Below are 19,518 nucleotides of genomic sequence, written 5' to 3' on the forward strand. Positions count from 1 at the left end.
ACTCACGAACAAATCAGTGAGGCATAGAAAGCTCCTCTTTAAAAGAGAGATACGCTTTAGAGGCGCGAGTATTTAAGAAAACTTCAAAATGTGCCAGGGCCACCATTTTGTAGGGTTAGCGTTCCCGCTGCTATTTGCGCTTCTTGAGGTTCTTCAGTGATCAGAGTGAGCCCCAGCTTCCGTTATCAATAAGATTAGCCGATCGTGAAGAGCAGTTCATAAGAATGGCAAAGAATAAAGCGCAAGCAATTGATACAATATTGCTGCTCAGAAAAGGGTACGCGAGTCACTGTAGTTAGTATAAAATTTCACCAATAGTAGTTATTGCCTTTTACGATAGTTGAAGTTAGTCTGTCACATCTTAATTGCGATAGCGATGAAGGGCTGTAAATAGTTTGAAATTATGGCAACTTACGTTTGAATTATAAATAATAGCACATAATATTTTTCTCATTTCAGCTTCGTTAGAAGTAGCAAAAGCACAAATGGTCTAACTAGTTCAAAAGGACGATTAGGCAGAACTGTACAATTTACATTATTTTCATTAGGCAACACAAAACCCTGGTCAGACGAGTCGCGACTCTAGATTGCACCCAAGAGAGAGAGAAAGAAGTTTAATGACGCGAAATGCCGAGAGGTCGGCCTGAGGTATATTCCTCTAGCCAGCTACTCGGCATTGGGGGAAGGGGAAGAGGTAAAGAAAGAGGGAAGAAAGAGGTGCGTGATGGGTGACGATGATGATAGAAGGAAGATGTAGAACATATTACAAGCAATTTGGCATGCTGAAAGTCTGCAATCCAGGCCCGTAATTTTTAAAAAGTTCAGTACAAGATTTTCCCGCGGGCAATACAGGCAGCAGCGCGTCGATCATATTGCACAGCATCCATGATAATGATGATAATGTCCCTCAATGGTGACTCGTATCAACAAATGGGAACATGCAAAAGAACCAGGAAAATGTACGCAAAAGAAGAAAAAGCACAGCCATGAGAGATGTCTTACCGAGGCCGGATTCCACGATCGGTGAGGAAGAAGAAGATATCCATCCGCCGGGCGTTGGAACAGGAGGAGGCAGCAGGTCCGCAATCTCACGCATGTCAGCATGTCATCCGTACAAGGTTCACCCGAGCTGCGCCGGCGTCTATCGGACAAGGAGACCAGCCACTCCGACATCTCTTGCATCGCTGTGACGGACACATGCAGCGTGACCATCGAAACAAGTAAGTGTATGCTGTTTTTTTCCGCCCTTAGGTATAGCCCCTACCGGACGCGTTTCATGGACGCGTCTGTTATGTTTACGCACATTACGAATACTGTTTGCAGAGCGACCATCCTGTGGATAACGTAATGAGCGCGGTGTCAACAGTATTTGTCTTGGCTGCGGCGGTGTCGATGAGCGTTAGGCAAGACGCAGAAAACGGGGAAAAATACGTGGTTGTGCGCGCTTATTGTCATTTCTTTATTTTTATTTGTGAGACCCTCAAGGCACATGGTTGTACATTGCAGAGGGGAGGGGCGAGAACGCATTGCAAGAGTAAAAAACAGGAACATTTCTAGGAATTTGCAGTGCAGGGAAAAAAAGATCTTGAAAAAAAAAACTGGTAATATTTGCATAAGAACTGGAATACCCCCATAGTATGAAGTAATCAAATACACAAAGAGTACACTTTAACAAGCAAACAATGTCCCCGACTAACTACATAAGTATACCATTTGTTACCATTCATTATATTATCTTGATCAGTGTATTCTCAAAAATGTGTGCACATTCAAGATTCCTAGGTGTTTAATGCAATCTGAAGTGCCATCCTACAGTGTCGCCGGTGCCCACGTGTTACTTTTGGTGCATTGAACACCAGACTTCTGACTTTATAGCGATGCCTCCGGCTGGCTTTTATAGCAATCCTATCTCTAAAAAGCTGTATGGCGTTATGTCTTGGAACTACCGAATATACCGACTCCTCCATCCTTAAATTTTTCTACCGCGACACATGTTCGAAAACCACATTCGTTGTACAGATTAACGCAGACATTGTGGAATTCGTGTAAATAATTCGCATGACTACTTGAGTAAACTACTTACTTTCTTCAATATTTTCCCAATCTAAGCAAGCGAATAACGCGCTGTTAGAGTTCGCGGTTAGTCTGCATGGTTGAGGCGACTATATTATGTGAGCAGCAATGGCCAGGCGACCAAAGCAGAAAGTCGTGTGAAGTCATGTCGCTGCCTTCACAGCCGCAGCTGAAAAGACGCCGAGGCCACGCGGCGTTCCAGTAGTAGTGTCGGAAAACAAGTTTACAAGAGCTTGCAGTTCAGCACACTGCAGTACAACGCGTAGCTGCATTGCTCGACCTCGCTGTGCCCACCTGGTGCCACAGATTGCACTATCGGCAAAACGCTCCCATGCTTGCGTTTCAACTGTCCACAGTAGTTGAAAATGGCGCGAGTGCAAGTGTACAGGAAACAGTAGCAGTTCAACTAACAAGCACACCTTTCTGTACACTGCAAAAGCTGCGTTTGTATTTCAATCGATGGCGGAGTTAACGCCCCCCTTTCTTTAGCAGGCGCTAAAAAGGGGTATTCATTGTTCACTTCCTTTCTCACGGTATGTATCTAAAATTTAATAAGGATTTTATTTACGCAGAATCAAATTAGGCTGAGTGTTGATTTTATTTAGACATGTTTATTTACAGATGTTTGTGCACTTTTTACCTAGTCGCGCTTCGATCGCTGCTCCCATAACCGCCTCGGTGGCATCATTCGCAACTGGTTCTGGACGGCTTTTCGGCGGAAGCTTCGCGACCCAATTGAATAAACCCTGGCGCATCTCTCGCGTCTAGGCGTTTTAACCCTCCACACGCACATCCCACGTGCACCACCGATACCTTGACAGCACAGCGATGACCTAAGGCACGGTGTTCTCTTCAGCATTCTTTGCAGAAGATGTCCTTACCGTACACTTATTTCTTTAAATAAGCAAAAGCGCCTCGAGTGATCATATAAATGCTATCGCAATTTCAATTATTCTCGCGTTCACGACCGCCAACATTTGTATGATGTGCCTTCGAATGGTGGCCGTTTACGGCACTTGAGCGAACTAGACTGCTGTGTCATTGCCGGGAAGCCACCGCTCGCGTCTGTGCGATGATCTGACATAAAATATGCACCATTTACGCGTTTCAGGACGTATTCATTGAAGTTGCGCGGGAATGCGAATATTTTTTCGCATTGTCATTCCCATGCAGTACTTTAGTCTTTTGTTTTAATTTCTTTGTCTTGCCTTATTTGTCTGCAATCAGCGTAAGGAAATAAAATATCTTTTTTTTTAAATAAATCGCGCGAGCGTTGCTTTCAGGCCAAGTGGGCACCCTAAACGACGAGAAGAGCCGTGATCGATGATAGTACAAACATGCGCGCAGAGAGCAGTCCAATACGTTGTTCACTTCGAGGGGCCACTTACCCTTGCCCAGTTTATCTGCGTTTTCCTGTTTACATAAAAGCGGCGTGGCGCGTTTTAAGCACTTGCGCCTACTGTCACAAATCTGGCTTTTTCGCGCCCTTATGAGGGGCTGTCATTGAGGCGGCGACGAGGCGAGGGCTCGAAGTCCCCTCATGGAAGACCTGAGCCCGGGTCGTCAAATTTGCCGGATTCAAAATGAAGTTGTTACGATCCATCTATCATTTCATGCAGTCAACGCTATCGTGATTATAGTAAAAAAAAAAAAACGCGCGAGGCTGTACACGAGGCAGAAACAAATTCCTTTTAGAAGTTCGCCCCTTATATACACAAGACAGCAAACGAGTCCTTTTGCTTTCGCGTGCACCATGCCTGCTTTCCGTCTCTGCTATGGTCTAGGGGTAATTAAATATTCGTTCAGCGCTTCTGAAGCAGCTCACGAAACACAGGCACGATATACGAAACGGTAATAGGGTTTAGGTAATTCATGGTATTTGTTCATGCGTGCCGAACAAAGCATGACAACATGAACACCGGTGACCGGTATAGACGTGTATTGAGACAAAGCACGACTAACTAGTTATAAGCATTGTTTAACAAGCTGGTTGCGATCGTGTTTTCTCGTTATCTGCCTTAGTTTCCCTCTCATTGTGCTTCGTATCTCTTCAATACACCGCCGCTAAAGACGCGATACAAGACCGCATTGCGTCACTGCCTTCTATAGATCCGTGTCGGCGTAATAAGGCGATTAGCGATCAGCCTAATTCTGCCATTTTGAGCATGATCTATCTATCTATCTATCTATCTATCTATCTATCTATCTATCTATCTATCTATCTATCTATCTATCTATCTATCTATCTATCTATCTATCTATCTATCTGTCTGTCTGTCTGTCTGTCTGTCTGTCTGTCTGTCTGTCTGTCTATCTATCTGTCTATCTATCTATCTATCTATCTATCTATCTATCTATCTATCTATCTATCTATCTATCTATCTATCTATCTATCTATCTATCTATCTATCTATCTATCTATCTATCTATCTATCTATCTATCTATCTATCTATCTATCTATCTATCTATCTATCTATCTATCTATCTATCTATCTATCTATCTATCTATCTATCTATCTATCTATCTATCTATCTATCTATCTATCTATCTATCTATCTATCTATCTATCTATCTATCTATCTATCTATCTATCTATCTATCTATCTATCTATCTATCTGTCTATCTGTCTATCTATCTATCTATCTATCTATTTATCTATCTATCTATCTATCTATCTATCTATCTATCTATCTATCTATCTATCTATCTATCTATCTATCTATCTATCTATCTATCTATCTATCTATCTATCTATCTATCTATCTATCCTCTTACGGCGACCCAGTGGCCCAAGCTGTCTACCAGCGCAGGGCACTAATCATGTGGTCGTGTCGTTACGTAATCGTGGTTGTTCCATCAGCGTAATTGCAGCTTCAGCATTTCACTATGGTCATTCCATCGTCGGCACGCCTTATAAGCCGAATCAGTGGACCATGGTGTATAATAGATTAGGCCGCAAGGTATGTGCTCGGGGTCGTGACATTGATAATTTCATCCTCATCACTCCTGCTTTGCCATCCAACTCCTTTGAAGCCGTTTGGGTAGCGCCATCGTCGTCATACAGCCGTCTTGCATTCTTTGTCACACGACGGCGGTGATGCCGTCGTGATCGTTCCATGGTCGTCACTCGAGCTTCGTCATCTGACTCACGTCGTGCCATCGTGGTCGTACAGGATTCGTGACACAGTCCTCAATTCATTGCGGTCACACATTCGTCGGCATTCCTTGGTCCTCATACCTTTTTCATGCCGTCGTCAATATGTCATCGTCATACAGTGGTCGTCATGCATTCATTGTCTTACCATTGTTCGTGTCGATGTCGCGGTCATTCCATCGTCGTCGTCCTAACTTCCTCAGCCGAGTCTCCTCATGCCATAGTCCTAACACAATCACCGTCTTGCCATTGTCGTGATGCCGCCATCACGACATGTCCTTTGACTGTGGTCATCACTGTTGTAACTTCATCTCGTTGTCATCATGCCATCATTTCCATACCTCCTTCATACTTTCATCGAGGCCACTACGTTGTCGTCATCATTCTATCGTAATTCTTCTGTCTGTCGTCATTCACCCGAAATTATGGCACCGTTGACATGTCATCTTTGCTCTTTCTCCTGGCCAGACAGTCGTGACCATGCACCTGTTTTCATGCCATAGTCGCCATACCGTCGTGTTTGTGTGCACATCGCTCCAGCTTCGTCACTCGACTTTCGCCATGCGTAGTTGTCACGCCATCGCCGACATGCTATCGCTGTCATACTGGTTTCGTGACATATTTGTCGCAAACCACTGCTCTCACACTGCAGTTATGCCATTATCGTCATTGCATTGCCGTCACGCAATTTTTGCCATACCATCGTCCGATGCTCCTCACGATATCGTCATTCCAACTTCGGTATTAAACATTCATGCTGTCGTTGTCACATCGCCGGCATCACACAGTTGTCGTCGTATCATTGTCCGCACACCGTGAAGGCAGTCTCGCTTTAGCATCCTCACCACCTACGTAAGTCATTTCATTGTCGTCGTTACGAATTTCTATTTGATTCAGGCTGTCATCATTCAATACTTATTACGCTGTCTTTGTCATGACATCGTCCTCGTTGGGTAGTCGTCAGACCGTCGCTGTATTGCATATTATCGTAACATCGTCGTCATTCCAGCTTTTTTATCCGTTATCTTCATACACTCATCATTTTCCATAACTGGCTGTCTTCACATTGTCCTCATGTCCTCGTCGTCACGCTGGGGTGGTTAGACTATCGTCAGCATTTCAGAATCATCGTCTGATTGTCGTTAGGCCATCGACGTCATAGCGCATTCACCCTTGCATCCACGTAATTTATTCTTTGTCATTCCATCATTGTCACTGAGCTAGCGTCATCCACTCGCTGCCATGCCGCCATGCTGATGGGCGACCTTGGCAATCGAGTGCCATACGCATAGCGGGAAGATACCGGAGTGTGTTCCATGCAGTAGAAGCAACGGATGTCTCAGAATTCCCACTGCACATGGCACATAAACGTGACTTCAGAAATACTGTTTTTCGCTACGTTGATCGTATGCTAATCGCATTGCCATCGACACTCATCGTGAGTTGAGTTCTGTAGTAACATTTTTTTGTCCTTAGGCAACCCGTTCGAGCCTTAAATGGTAGTTAACCGCCTTTTGTGCGACATTACAGATATTGTTTCTAATTTCTTTCCACGAGGAGTTCTGCGTCACAGAAAACTTATATTAAAGGAAAAATAACTGACACGTTGTTCTTTTTGCGTAGGCAAAGGGTAAAGACTTTCTGGTAATTGAAGCTTGTAAAATAAATTTTGTTTACGAGTGCTCCTAAGAGTTACATCTGTTTTACAAGTGGTGCAAAGAATTTCAACTCGCTGGCCGGGCATGACTACAATTGCCACCGCCCTTAGATTAGCCACCATACGCAATGAGAAACTTTTATGGGAATGTAAATGTATGCGAATCAAATACAGCCTCTGCTAAATATTTCCTAATGAGTTTAAACCTGTGATACCGCCATTGCGACCTATGCTTTCCTATGTCTCGAGGTAACTCTGCATTCCAGTATGGTGGTATTTTGCTGGAAAATAAATTCAAGGGGAAGCTTTAGCTCGGGTGCTCCACTCTAAATACACATAAGATGAAAATTCCTTTTTCTCGGCACACACTGCACCAAATTTGTCGAGGTTTGTTGCATTTAAAAGAAAAACGTAAAATCTAGTGTCCATTCGTTTCAATTTTTCGATTGAGATTGTCCAATTTTTATTAAAAATTGGCCAAAATCGTAAATTTTCAGAAAACAAAACTATCAAGTTTAGAACTTTCTTACTCAGCAAGCAAAAATTATATCACAATTCTGTGAGTTGCATCTGATAGTACGTCTAAAGCGGACGAAATTGATATGTTACGCATAAATCTTAAGAAATGGAGTAATATCGAAACACAGCTTTTGCAGAACCCTTGTAAACAACGCAACAAATTCACGTAACATATAAATTGACATATCCAATTTGTCCGGTTTGAATGATATAATTGATGCCATTTACAGTACCGCGATATGTGCTCTTGATGCAGAGCTATGAATTTGTAAACTTCGTGCTTCTTTATTTTTCAAACTTTCAAATACTTGAAAAATTGTTGTAACGAAATTGAGGACGTAAATCGAAATTCCGCCTCTAACAGTCACTAGAATTTAACTTTCTCTCTCAAATGCATCAAATTGCATTAAAATCAGTGGAGGGGTTATCGCAGGAAAATTTTTTTGCGTTTTACCTGTATTTCAATAGGCCGCGTTGGAGTTGGGCCCGAGCTAAAGCTTCCTCTTAAGTACAACGTATGGAACGGCTTTAAATTGTCCCTGAGTAGTTACGACTGTTGTAGCTACTTACTGAACCACGTTATTGCTCTTTTGCGCTTTCTTTATGCAGAGACATTGGTCGTTTACGTATATGCAATCTGTTTTGGGTGTATGCGCTTTCTTATTTGAATGATCAACAGCGAAGCGCTCGTAGAACAAAGACATAAACTTGTACTCCCATTTACGGTGGGTGTGCGTTATCGTTCAAATGAGACTAAACTGTTTGCTAGTTTCATGTATCTGGAATAATGTGAGCGTTCGGTTCTTTCTCGCTCACGAAGCTGATCGCTTCCTTCATATAAATTACATACGAAAGAAACGTAGCCATTGCATCCCTGCTAAGAGGTAGGAACGCTCATCTTGCTAACAGAATAACGATTTCGACCTTGCTGAGAATATGGTAAGTGGACATACCGCTTTAGGTGTTCCCGTTAGATTCATTAACCGCAATGGCGTACAACAATGTTCTTATCTAAGTTGTGTGGAATGGCTCGGAGAAGCGCCATAAAAAGAGAAGTGTGGTTAGGGCAGAACCTTGAAAACCAGGTAACGTCTTGTGATGCAATAGGAGTCTTGCACAAGTGTAAGTCATCACATTTCATGGCATCGAGACCAAAGCTTCGTGATGAGACGCACATATAAATTCATGCCAATCGCTACCATGAAGAGGAGATACAGGGTAAAAGTAAGTTCACGTAAAATGCCACCATCATGCCCTTTGTCCTAAAAAAGACAGTGTATCCCACATTTTCAATCAATTGCTTACATGATAGAAGCATGCGGTCAAATACCTTCCAGTGTTATTGAGCAGGTTTGCAATTACCATGTCTGACGTGGTAAACTATACAAAAGTGCCACATGGGATGTATGTAACAAAACGTTCGTAGAACAGCAAATGTAACCGAGCAAAAATATACTACAAAAGTAGGGTTTACAAAAAAGCAGAGTAACAACGGTATTAACAGGCGTTTCACCACACATGCGACAGCCCTAATTCAGGAGCATCACTCGTCTTAGATTAAATACAATAAAATGACACATCAGCGCGGGGTGCGCATGTGTGTCAGCGTGCGCATGTGTGACAGGTGTGCAAACAACTTCTCTGGCGAAGTGCCATAAAACATGCAGTGAAAAACGAGCTTTTCAGTCGGGAGTCAATGAAGATGTAATTCTATATTTCACGGATGAAAATGGTATTGTGCCCGTGTTTTCGCTTAACCTAGAAGCCACGGCACAAAATTTAGGGATTAGATGTGATTCGTGAACCTGTCTTTTGTGGTGCGATTTGATACTAGATTATACATCATTTCTTAATTTCAATGAGTAAGTACGGGTAACTTCCTCTGTGTTGTCCTTGGCGTCTTTGTTGTCTTCTCATGATATGGTTAATAAGAAGTGGGCCCCTCGGTTAACCCCGTTTCCTCACGCTTTTGAATAAGTTATCTAATTTTGAGTCAGCCACTGCTTTTGGTACTACTTTTAGTTGAAATAGTAAATAATCAATTCCGAGAAGCAGGTGTTGGTACTTGGCATGGTACTTTTGGCTTGGCTACCGTTTCGTAGAGAATATTGATGAGAAAGCGGCACACTGCCAGACCTCTTTCATGTGAAGCGTCACCGTCTGTTGGGTTTGGAAGCAGGTATGATGCTGGTCACGTGCGCTTGCCGTGGCTGTTGCAGGATGGAGGGATCATGCACAGAAAGTTTCGGTGGAGATTTCCGAAATACGGAGTACGCTTGCTCCTGCATGACAACTGGCCATGTGGTCGAGCCAGGAGGTAGACATCACGTCAGCTGCTTTCCGGCAGCACATCTCTTTAATGTGGCTCGCCATCAACGTTACCCACAAGAAACTAAAGTCCGTCTCCAGCCAGGACATGAGCTGACGGAAAGCATTCCAAGACATGGCCAAGAAATAAGACTTGTCGGGGGCGACCACAGAAGCTGCAGCTGCGTAGGCGGCTGTTAAAATCGCATGCGTCATTGTTACGTTGGCGGAGAAACGTTTCATTAGGGTTTCCATGTCGTCTCTTCACACAGCGGAGAAAGGGCAGAAGCGTATATTTTGCGTATTTCGAGATGTACCGTTATGGTGAGAACCAATAGATTCTCTTACTTATGAAACGTTATACGTCCGTCGTTGCAAACTAAGTCATCCGCTCCTACGTGAAGAAAATGCGTCATCGTTGATGACAGCATCAAGTCAAGAAGTCCTCGTACGTTACTTATCACTGCGCCACATTAGGTAATGAACGCCAGGTGTACCCTCTCGAAGAGGATCGAAGTGTTGAAAGATATACGTGGTTTGCGTGTCTCTTGACACTACCATTGACACCGTCGGTTCGGGGAACTTCCACTTCATTCTTTTCGACGTCTTCTAGCCATGGTCTATAGGCATTGCGTATATAATCTAAGATTATGTGGAGATCCGGTTGTTGAAAAGGCACTTGTAGGCTGGGGTCACAGGTGCGAAAAAATGGCGCTGTAATTTCTATGCTTCGGCCAAGGTCCGAACTGAATCGGAGAATACCTGGAATGATAGTGCCTTTTGCTTAAATGCGAGGGCGAATCAGAAAGCATATGGCCCTATATTTATTCGCCCAAATAAGATACATACAGATAATGACAAATATACGTACTATATTCTACGCAACTCACACTATTTTTCCACATAGTTCCCGCATCCGTTCAGACATTTGTCCCGTTTCAGAACTAAATATGAGAATTGTTGCCGTCAGTCAGCGACAAACGCGGCCACGCCAAAAGCTAATTATATGCAAGTCTTCGCGGCCTTTTGCAAACTCACAAACCAACCGCCTCACACTTCTCAAAGCAAGACGCCTTTCATGCTGCATTTCCCTGTGGATTTCGAAGGGCACTCGTCCCATGCTCTATAGAAAATGAATCACGCTTGCTTGCTCGTTGGCGGCAGACGCGTCAAGCACGACCGCCATATTCAACAACTGGCAGCAGCTCCGTGCCTTGGAGCTACCGAAAGATAAGGCCGGGTTGGTCCGAGAAAGGTGAATCGGTGAGACTGCATATATTGATGGCGCTTTTACAGCCGTGATTTGACGAAAAGAATCGGGGTGAAGACTTTCCGATTCGCCCTCGTACATATATGAATAGGGAGCCACCATATATATATATATATATATATATATATATATATATATATATATATATATATATATATATATATATATATATATAGAGAGAGAGAGAGAGAGAGAGACCTTCGTTGAGTCCCTTCTGTCATTCGGTCATAGCGAGGCTCTCTAATCTGGTAGCCTAGAAGTCATTAGGTAGCATAGGATGGCTTTTTATACACGTGCCTACTGTTCTAAGTAAACGTATTCAGTGCCGCCATCAGGTAAACAACGATGTTCCGCATCCGCCCACCAAGGCTCGGACAGGCATTGGCTAACACTCCCAGTGCAAGATATAGTAAGCATATATATCCAAGTTACTGCAGGGACTGAAAGCCGTCGCCTTCGCCGTAGCACAAGTGGTATTGCAACTCACGCGTAACGCGGAAGTTGCGGGTTCGGCTCCATCCGAGGACAAGTTATAACTTCGTCTACTGTCATTTCCCTTCTTTATTCTTTTCTAAATTTCACTTTCAAGCTCAGCCAATTTCTCGATTTCTTTAGTTTACTTCACGGTCTGTTGTATTCATAGGATATATTATTATATTGTTGGGCGAACGATGAATTGAACACTAAGGCTATTTAGAACGTATATTTAGAAACGCAACGGCAGCGCGTGCCAGTTCAGCTGAGAGCTCGAGGCTCAGGAGCAGTTCGTTTTCTTCATCGGGGCACCCGCGCATATCGTCCAAAAGAAAGACGTAATATTCAGGCAGCAATGTATATATATATATATATATATATATATATATATATATATATATATATATATATATATATATATATATATATATATATATATATATATATATATATATATAATGTACTTAGTTTACTTTGTTCTTTGTTTTCCATGTGTATTTTGCTTTCCATATGCACAATACAGATTGTATTGTATATACTAGTATTCAGCTTGTAGCGCTTCCAGTACACTTGTTTACTTTAGCTAGGCTTGCCGCACTCCACAACGAATATTGCCTAGACAGCTGCTGTGCCTCATATGTGTCCACCTTGCCTGCGCCTTATGCACGTCTTTCATATGAACTCAGGGCAGTCTGTGTATCAGCTCCCTGACAATCATCGCGACATCAACTGCACCCCAACCTACCGCTACTTATTGTCACTCAATACCAAAACAAGATCATCTGCGCTCTCTCCTTTGCTCAACAGTTCACCATTCATTCTGCTCACCGACACACCTACGAATTTACATTGAACTTCATCTCTCAGCTTCACCAAGTGGCCCGTTTAAAACCAACCAACCGCTCTATCTGCTCGAATGGTGACAGCGACCTTACTTGTATGCAGAGTTCTCGAACAAATTGTCTGTGATAAAGCCTCAAGACATTAGTCCTTGCCATCAGACATGCGTTGAACCCTAGTGTGGAGTACGCTGGCGGCACCATTACGGTGCGCGTCAAGCTCCCTGCCGCTAATCGCAGGGGAGTCGTATGGCGGTGTGCGTTCTCTCAATCGGCTAGTAGCACTGATTAAAATTATTTCACAAACTTATCTTCTATGTAGCGTTGGCCTACGTAAATTAATGAAGCGCCACTTCTTGTTTACCGTGAAAATATCTGCGGGGCGAGGTGAGTCTGGCATGGGAAGATAACAGCCATTGTTACTGGCAGCCTTAGGAACCCTGTTCGTAAGGGTTGACGAGAACCTTCTGACGGGCCTCAACCAAATCATCTTTGCAGGTGAAGAAATCGTGCCTAGCACTTCCAGTTCGGTCTTCAACTGCGACATGTGCCCCGCTTCTTTCTCGACGAGAGACTTCCTGAACAGGCACCGACGCTACGGGCATTCAAGAAGGAATTCGAAGGGGCAGCAGTCAAATGGGTAAGCCATTGCACAATGAGACCAACATGGTTCGGTAGGAAAGCGTGAGCATTCGCACCTACAATACTACTGTGCTGCTTGGCCGGTGGGCACTAACAACTCGCGCGAGTATTGGTATCGTTCAGCAAAGCTTCATTCCTGCGAAAAGTGCCAAAAACTTTCACGCGTCTAGACGTCGGCATAATACGGAACGCTTGGATCTGCATTTCTTTTTGGAGACTTCCTTTTGGAACCTTCGCGGTTTCTCATGACCGTCGCTGCAGCTGATGGCTCTGCTGCAGTGTAGGCAAAATGATAACACACATGACGACATCCGTCGAACGATTCGGCTTAAAGGGTAGCCTCAACTGTAGTAAATGTACACATGAGCTTCTGCACCACCTGTTATACACGGAAATATGCCGCGAAACAAGAAACGGTAGATAGAATTATGCAAATTACACACACATCTGGAAATCCGTGCAGCTAAGCTTCCCTGAAGCGTCTACATAGCGAAATGCGATGAGAACAATTGTCTTGCTTTGCATTGTCTAATCTGATGCAACATTTATGCATTTGGGATGTCATGCATCAAGATCAGCGTATTTTTATGTCCACTGCAGGACTGAGCCATCGCCCAGTGATATTAAATGAGCCCAAATGAGTGATATTAAATGGGCTAGCCCATTCAAACTTCTCCCTGCAAATTTCATAGTCTCAACACCCACCTAATTGTCTGCTGTCCTCGAGTGCACTCTTTCCTTTAGCACCCGTTCTGTAACTTTTATTGAACACCCGTTATCTACCCTTCGCCTTACATGGCGTGACCAGATTCATTTTTTTATCGTAACGACAAACTAGAATATCGGTTATCTGCGCTTGCTCTCTGATCCACACAGCTCTCTTTCTGTCTTCTTACGTTCCGCATAACAATTTCCGCTCCATCGCTGTTTGCGCTATCCTTAATTATAGAGCTTTGTCATTAGCTCCAAATTCTCTGCCGGATATTTTAGCACACGATGAATGCAATCACAGCACACATTTTTTCAAGAACAGTGCTAAGTTTCCAGTCAGGATTTCGCAATGCCGGTGCCATGCACTCTAACCCATCTTTGTTGTTCGGAAAATTCCCTTCTCATAATCAGGGTCCACTGTGAGTAATTCGCCTACATAAACGTACTGCCGCAAAGAATGTAGAGACTGATTGGCAGCTGTGAATTCTTGTTTCCTCGCCCGGCTATTTAGCATTATCTTTGTTGCTTCCACCCCACTCTTACGCTTTCTTGAATAAAGTTCGCAATAATTTGTTGCGATTGATCTCTAGTGTTGCAGAACAGGATAATCTCACCAAAAATTATGCAAATCATACACTCATATTGTGATATTGGCCGCTAATTCTCAGTTCAAAACTTTTTCAATATACAAACTTCATGCTTTCCTGTTTCTTTATTAGGTCGTTTGCAACTTTGGAGAGCTTACCTACTGGTTGCCTTGATGCCTTACGGACAAGTCACTTGCTGGTTCTAAAGTCTGCCTAGCTACGGTTTCTTCATGATATCTTCATCTTGCTGTTCTAAGGCTTCATATTTGTTTCCGACTACGAGTCTCAATTTCTGTGCTTTTGCCCTTACTGGGTCTAGAAAGACACGTTTCTTCTTGAATAGTTTTATGCTTTATCTATCAAATTGAGGGGCATACTAGACCTATAGCTAATCAACGGTATGTCCCCTTTACCCTACATAACACTTCATCGTGCAGTCTGCTGGGATTGGCAGAAAGTATGAAATCTATTACATATCTTGTTTCTCCATTAGGGATCTTCCAGGTACACTTTCTGTTAGTGTGCTTTCAGAAGCTATTCATTACTCACACTCTTTTTTTCCATGAATTCAACCAACATCTCTCCTGTGCTGTTCCTAAAATCGGTGCCGTTGTTGCCGATTGGATGTTCTCTAGCCTGATTTTTTCCTACTTTTCCGTTCAAGTCGTCTTCGACTACAGCCTACTGCGCTTTCACATTTCTCATTGAAAATTCAACATATTCATCAAGCTGTTCTCTTTATTTATTGTCATAACTACAGTTTGCGGTGCAGGCTTGTGCTGCCTTTAGTCTATATTTCCCATTTAGCTTGAATACAATGACTCCTACTCTCCCATTATTGCGGCAGACAGAATTCTTCAATGTTGCTCACTCTGTCTATATGATTTGGAAATCTCACCTCGTGTTCGCTCTTACCTGGAAAAGCAATGCAACAGAGGACACGGCCATTATTCAGCATTGTATAAGCTTCACCAGTTCTTTTAACCTCACTAAAACCAATAATTCAGCAGGTTTGGTTGTGCACAGCATGACATTGCTGTGCTCAACCAAATGTGCTGAGAAGAAATACTACAAGCGCCATCACAAACAAAACTTGCCGTAGTGTAAATGGAAACGTTCTCTTCAATGACATTCCTTTATTATTACTATTACCTAGGTTACATGTACAGACTTAAGAGCGACAATATAGCACTTCGCTCCGCCTCAATCTTCTTGATGCTGCAAGAGAAGTGGGAATGTGTGAATTTATGATATTGGTTTCCTCCAAAACACTACATCAATAAAGAAATAACTACTTTGATGCCTTTTGTTTTACCTAGCAGCAAATATGGTGATGAGGTGAGCTTCACGGACTTCATTTGTCTCGATTGGGCCCCCCTTTAAAGAAGTTTAAAGAACATTTGGAAGCGGCTATTAACCATTTCCTAGCATAGCCACCGTAATAGGTATGTTTTACACACCAGGCCTCCTTCAGTTTTTGCACCGCTTCAAGTTGCTACTTAGTAAATATGCAGAGCAGAAGCTGTCACAAAAGATGTCGCTATCGTGGCTCCACACAGCACAAGAAATCGGCTTGGTTCAGATTAATAGCAGGGTTTTGTTTTTATATATATAAACTTGGTAATATACGGAAAGCCCCCTGAACTGCAGTGGACATATACATGGTAAGCACGCTTGGTTTGGGAGAGGTTCTATTTTATGTGACATATAAGTGTTATGCACAGAACGTGTACTAGTGTTGCGATATATGCATTCCATGGTCCTCTCTCTATCTTTCTCCATACAGATCTATTTACATATAATTGCATATTTCCTTTACAAATTTTGTAGGAGGAAGTGCCGTATTCGTCGCTAATTTTTTACTGGCTACCTTGTTTTCACTACGGCATATACACAATATACCAATCAAAGTGCTGGAAGGCGCGGATGACAATGGCTTGCATTAAACATTCTGCGCAGCCCCTTATGCCTGGCGTCAGCTAAACACACCGCAATCGGCCTTTATATGTGAGGTTGAAATCTCCGGCACTTTCGCCGCCGTATCCAAGAGAAATAACCTCTTGCTGCATGCACAATGCTTTAGGATATCGTATTGGATATCATATTGGATATCATATCGATATCATATCATATATTGGATATCATATTGGATATCATACTGCTCGTGGAGTCTCTCCTGAGGATCAGTTTGTCCGTCCGCAGGATGGCCTCCCAAGAAGAGACCAAGGAGAAGGCACCCTTCGTGTGCGACATCTGCAAGAGGAGCTTCGCGCGGCGGAACGCCCGCACCTCCCACGTGAGGATCCACGCCAGGACGGGGTACGAGTGCACGGACTGCGGCCGCCGCTTCTCCAACTCGTCCCACCTGTCCCGCCACCGCCGGACGCACCTGGGAGAGACGGAGAACTTCCTCTGCCCGGAGTGCTGGGCGGGCTTCGCCCGGAAGGACGTGATGCAGCGGCACATGCTCTCGCACACCGGGGAGAGGCCGTACGCGTGCCGAGTCTGCGGCGACATGTTCACCCAGCGCGTGAGCGCCAGGAGGCACGAGAAGAACTCCCACGGCGTGGAGTGACCCGCCCGCTTAGCGCGGTGGCTTGTGGCGGGTCGGCAAACTGCAGGAAATCAGTGCGACCGCAAAGAGGACTGCCAGCTCATGGCGGAGTCAAACCACCGGCAGCGATCTGTATCGAGAGATAAAACTTATTGCACTGGTCTTAGTCTATGATGCTGCAAGGTAAATATAGATAAGACAAAGAAAACAAATAGAGGCTCGACGTAAGAAAAAATAGCATAAGAACAAGAAACTGGCATTATATTGCCATTGATGGACCGGACATGGGGATGTGAAGAAAATTGTCAACCTGAAATTACGTTTAGAACGAGGCTAACCACTGTACCTATGAGTTAGGGTACCTAACGTAGTGAATGATTTAGCTAGGAAGCGGTGGTTACAGACTCTGGAATTACTGAGTTTATGGGAGTCTGCGTTCTTGTAATCTCCCAATCAGGCTTTTAATTCAGATTTTAATTTCAATAGACTATCGAGCAAGGGAGCCGTCAGATGATGTCAAGAGTCTAAAAATTGTAGATGTGTGTTGCTTTCTCCGACAGGATCAGAAAAACACTGAAAGGAAATATATTGTAGTGCATCCTATTAGCAACTCCGGCCTGTTTTCACGGTATACACATACACTTAGTTTATATCTCACTACTGCTGAGTTGAAGACATTTCACGAAGATCACAATTTCGTGTGAGACACCGCAAGTTTGTTGTGCGCTTTTTTCAAGAAACTTCGCTTAGGAAAACATCAAATTCCCTTGGACTTCGTATTCTTGGGCTACATTTTCTGAACCTCAAAGCATTGCGCACCCAGAACCAATTCGAACTCGCAGGTTTAAAACTCACCCACACGTTGAATCAACGGCTGAATGAAATAATTTCGAGTGTCACAGCCTTCAAACATATTGCACCCTTTGGGGTGTATATTTGCCACACAACAATAATCGTCATCTGTCCTGTCATTTTCCTTTAGCGCGACGAGCCCGGTACTTTCCAGTAACGAACAGCATGCGCGTGATCAGCATGACATAGCATTCGCGACAGCAAAGTAACTAGCGCAGCAATTTCAAGAAAGAAAATGCGGGCAAAAGAGATGACAAAAATTGTTGTGTGGCAAATGTACACTACAAAGAGTGTCAACTTTTCATAAAGTGCAGATCAAATCTTATTTTAGTGTTCTAGAGATGTTAGTGTGCGTGTGCATAGACGTGCGTGGAAAGGAGTACAACTATTGCACTATGTTAAAAGGTGTAAATCGTTCTCTTAGCTGATGTTGACAGTGGCTCTCTTTGTGTGATATTGTGACGCTCCATGCGTGAAAACCCGTAACGTCCGTTTTCTGCACACACATGCATGCTCTCGATATAGAAAAGGCTTCGCAGCAACACCTCTAGAGGGTTTCTGTATGCTCTCATTATTCTGAAGAGGTGATGCTAGTTTTGCATTGGCTCAGGTAGTGCACATAATATGCACGGTGATCATTTTAACACAAAAGTGTTTTTTTTTTTTACTGGTGTCCCCCATCAACTTACGGGGACGGATGTGACGACGGCGCGCACGCATAATATATGCTCTCATAACATAGCCGCGAAGCGAAACAGTGCATCGCGACCCTAAATGGCCTCGATAGTGAGCGCTTCGGTACTCTCAGGGGAGCTGCGGCTCCAACGCGGTGTACCCTGATGTAGGCGGTGTAGGCACTGTGCTTAGGTGACGACGCAGTTTCCGCAGATGCTTTGTCTTTCGCGTACGATAAGCCTGTGATGCTGCATTGTTTAAAGAGGCGGACATCAAAATGGGAGAAATCAAAATAGGCATTGAAATAACTGATATATTGGACTACTTCTTAATTACTTTATAGCACATATTGCAATTCACGAATTGTAGCCGGTGAGTTTGCAGGACGCGTCTATTTGAATAACGTTCCAGGATGACGCCTGTTGCGAGGTACTTATTTTTGTTTATTTCAATACCCTAAAGGCCCTAGGGGGCATTGCATACGGGGGCATTTCATGTGAGTACATAAATATAGTTTATGAAGAATAGAGATCGAAGACAAGAATCCCAGTGTGGAGTGAAATGCATGAACGTTCAGTTACCTTTCTTCTTCAATGCAGAACACATTGCGATGTTAAAAAAGTGGACCAACAGTAGATGTTTACGGCGAATTTAATAGCGCATATCTTCAAACTGGTGCCATCCTGGAAATTCGTTTCGAATGAATACGCTTGACAAACTCTCCTGCTAGAATTCATAAATTGCAATATGTGCTGTAAATGTTTGACTTCAGACGGTAATTAGTGAATATTCGGTAAATATTTAAATATTGATTACCATTTTTTTTTGCATGTCTGCATCTCTGAACAATACAGCTCAAGAGAGAGACATAGGGAGAAATTTGTTTACAGAGTTAGATTATCTGCAACACGCGATATTGTAAAATTTCATAAAACTTAAGAACAGTGGTATCAATCGTCACAGCGCGTACATAGACGACGGACAAAAAACCATGGAATACCATGGGATACCGTGGACAACACCATGAAATACCAGCTAGACCGCACCGAAACCATGCTTAAGAAGAATCACCCCGTGTATATATGCAAGTATATATACATATATCATAATACACATCATCATCAGCCTGGTTACGACCACTGCAGGGCAAATGTCTCTCCCTTACTTCTCCAACTACATTGGTCATGTGGCCAATTGTGGC

At 43.4% G+C, this 19,518-nt stretch overlaps 1 protein-coding gene across 1 annotated transcript; it reads left to right on the plus strand.

Annotated features, from left to right (window-relative positions):
* The first annotated feature begins 1,006 nt into the window (after positions 1 to 1,006).
* On the plus strand, positions 1,007 to 17,400 carry LOC135898569 (gastrula zinc finger protein XlCGF7.1-like). The gene is made up of 3 exons (XM_065427605.1): positions 1,007 to 1,220; positions 12,795 to 12,936; positions 16,439 to 17,400. The coding sequence occupies exons 1-3, from the start codon at positions 1,103 to 1,105 to the stop codon at positions 16,809 to 16,811; spliced, it is 633 nt and encodes a 210-aa protein (XP_065283677.1). The 5' UTR covers positions 1,007 to 1,102; the 3' UTR covers positions 16,812 to 17,400.
* Positions 17,401 to 19,518: the final 2,118 nt, after the last annotated feature.

The sequence above is a fragment of the Dermacentor albipictus genome, chromosome 10 (genome assembly GCF_038994185.2).
Source record: "Dermacentor albipictus isolate Rhodes 1998 colony chromosome 10, USDA_Dalb.pri_finalv2, whole genome shotgun sequence".
Classification (NCBI taxonomy): domain Eukaryota; kingdom Metazoa; phylum Arthropoda; class Arachnida; order Ixodida; family Ixodidae; genus Dermacentor; species Dermacentor albipictus.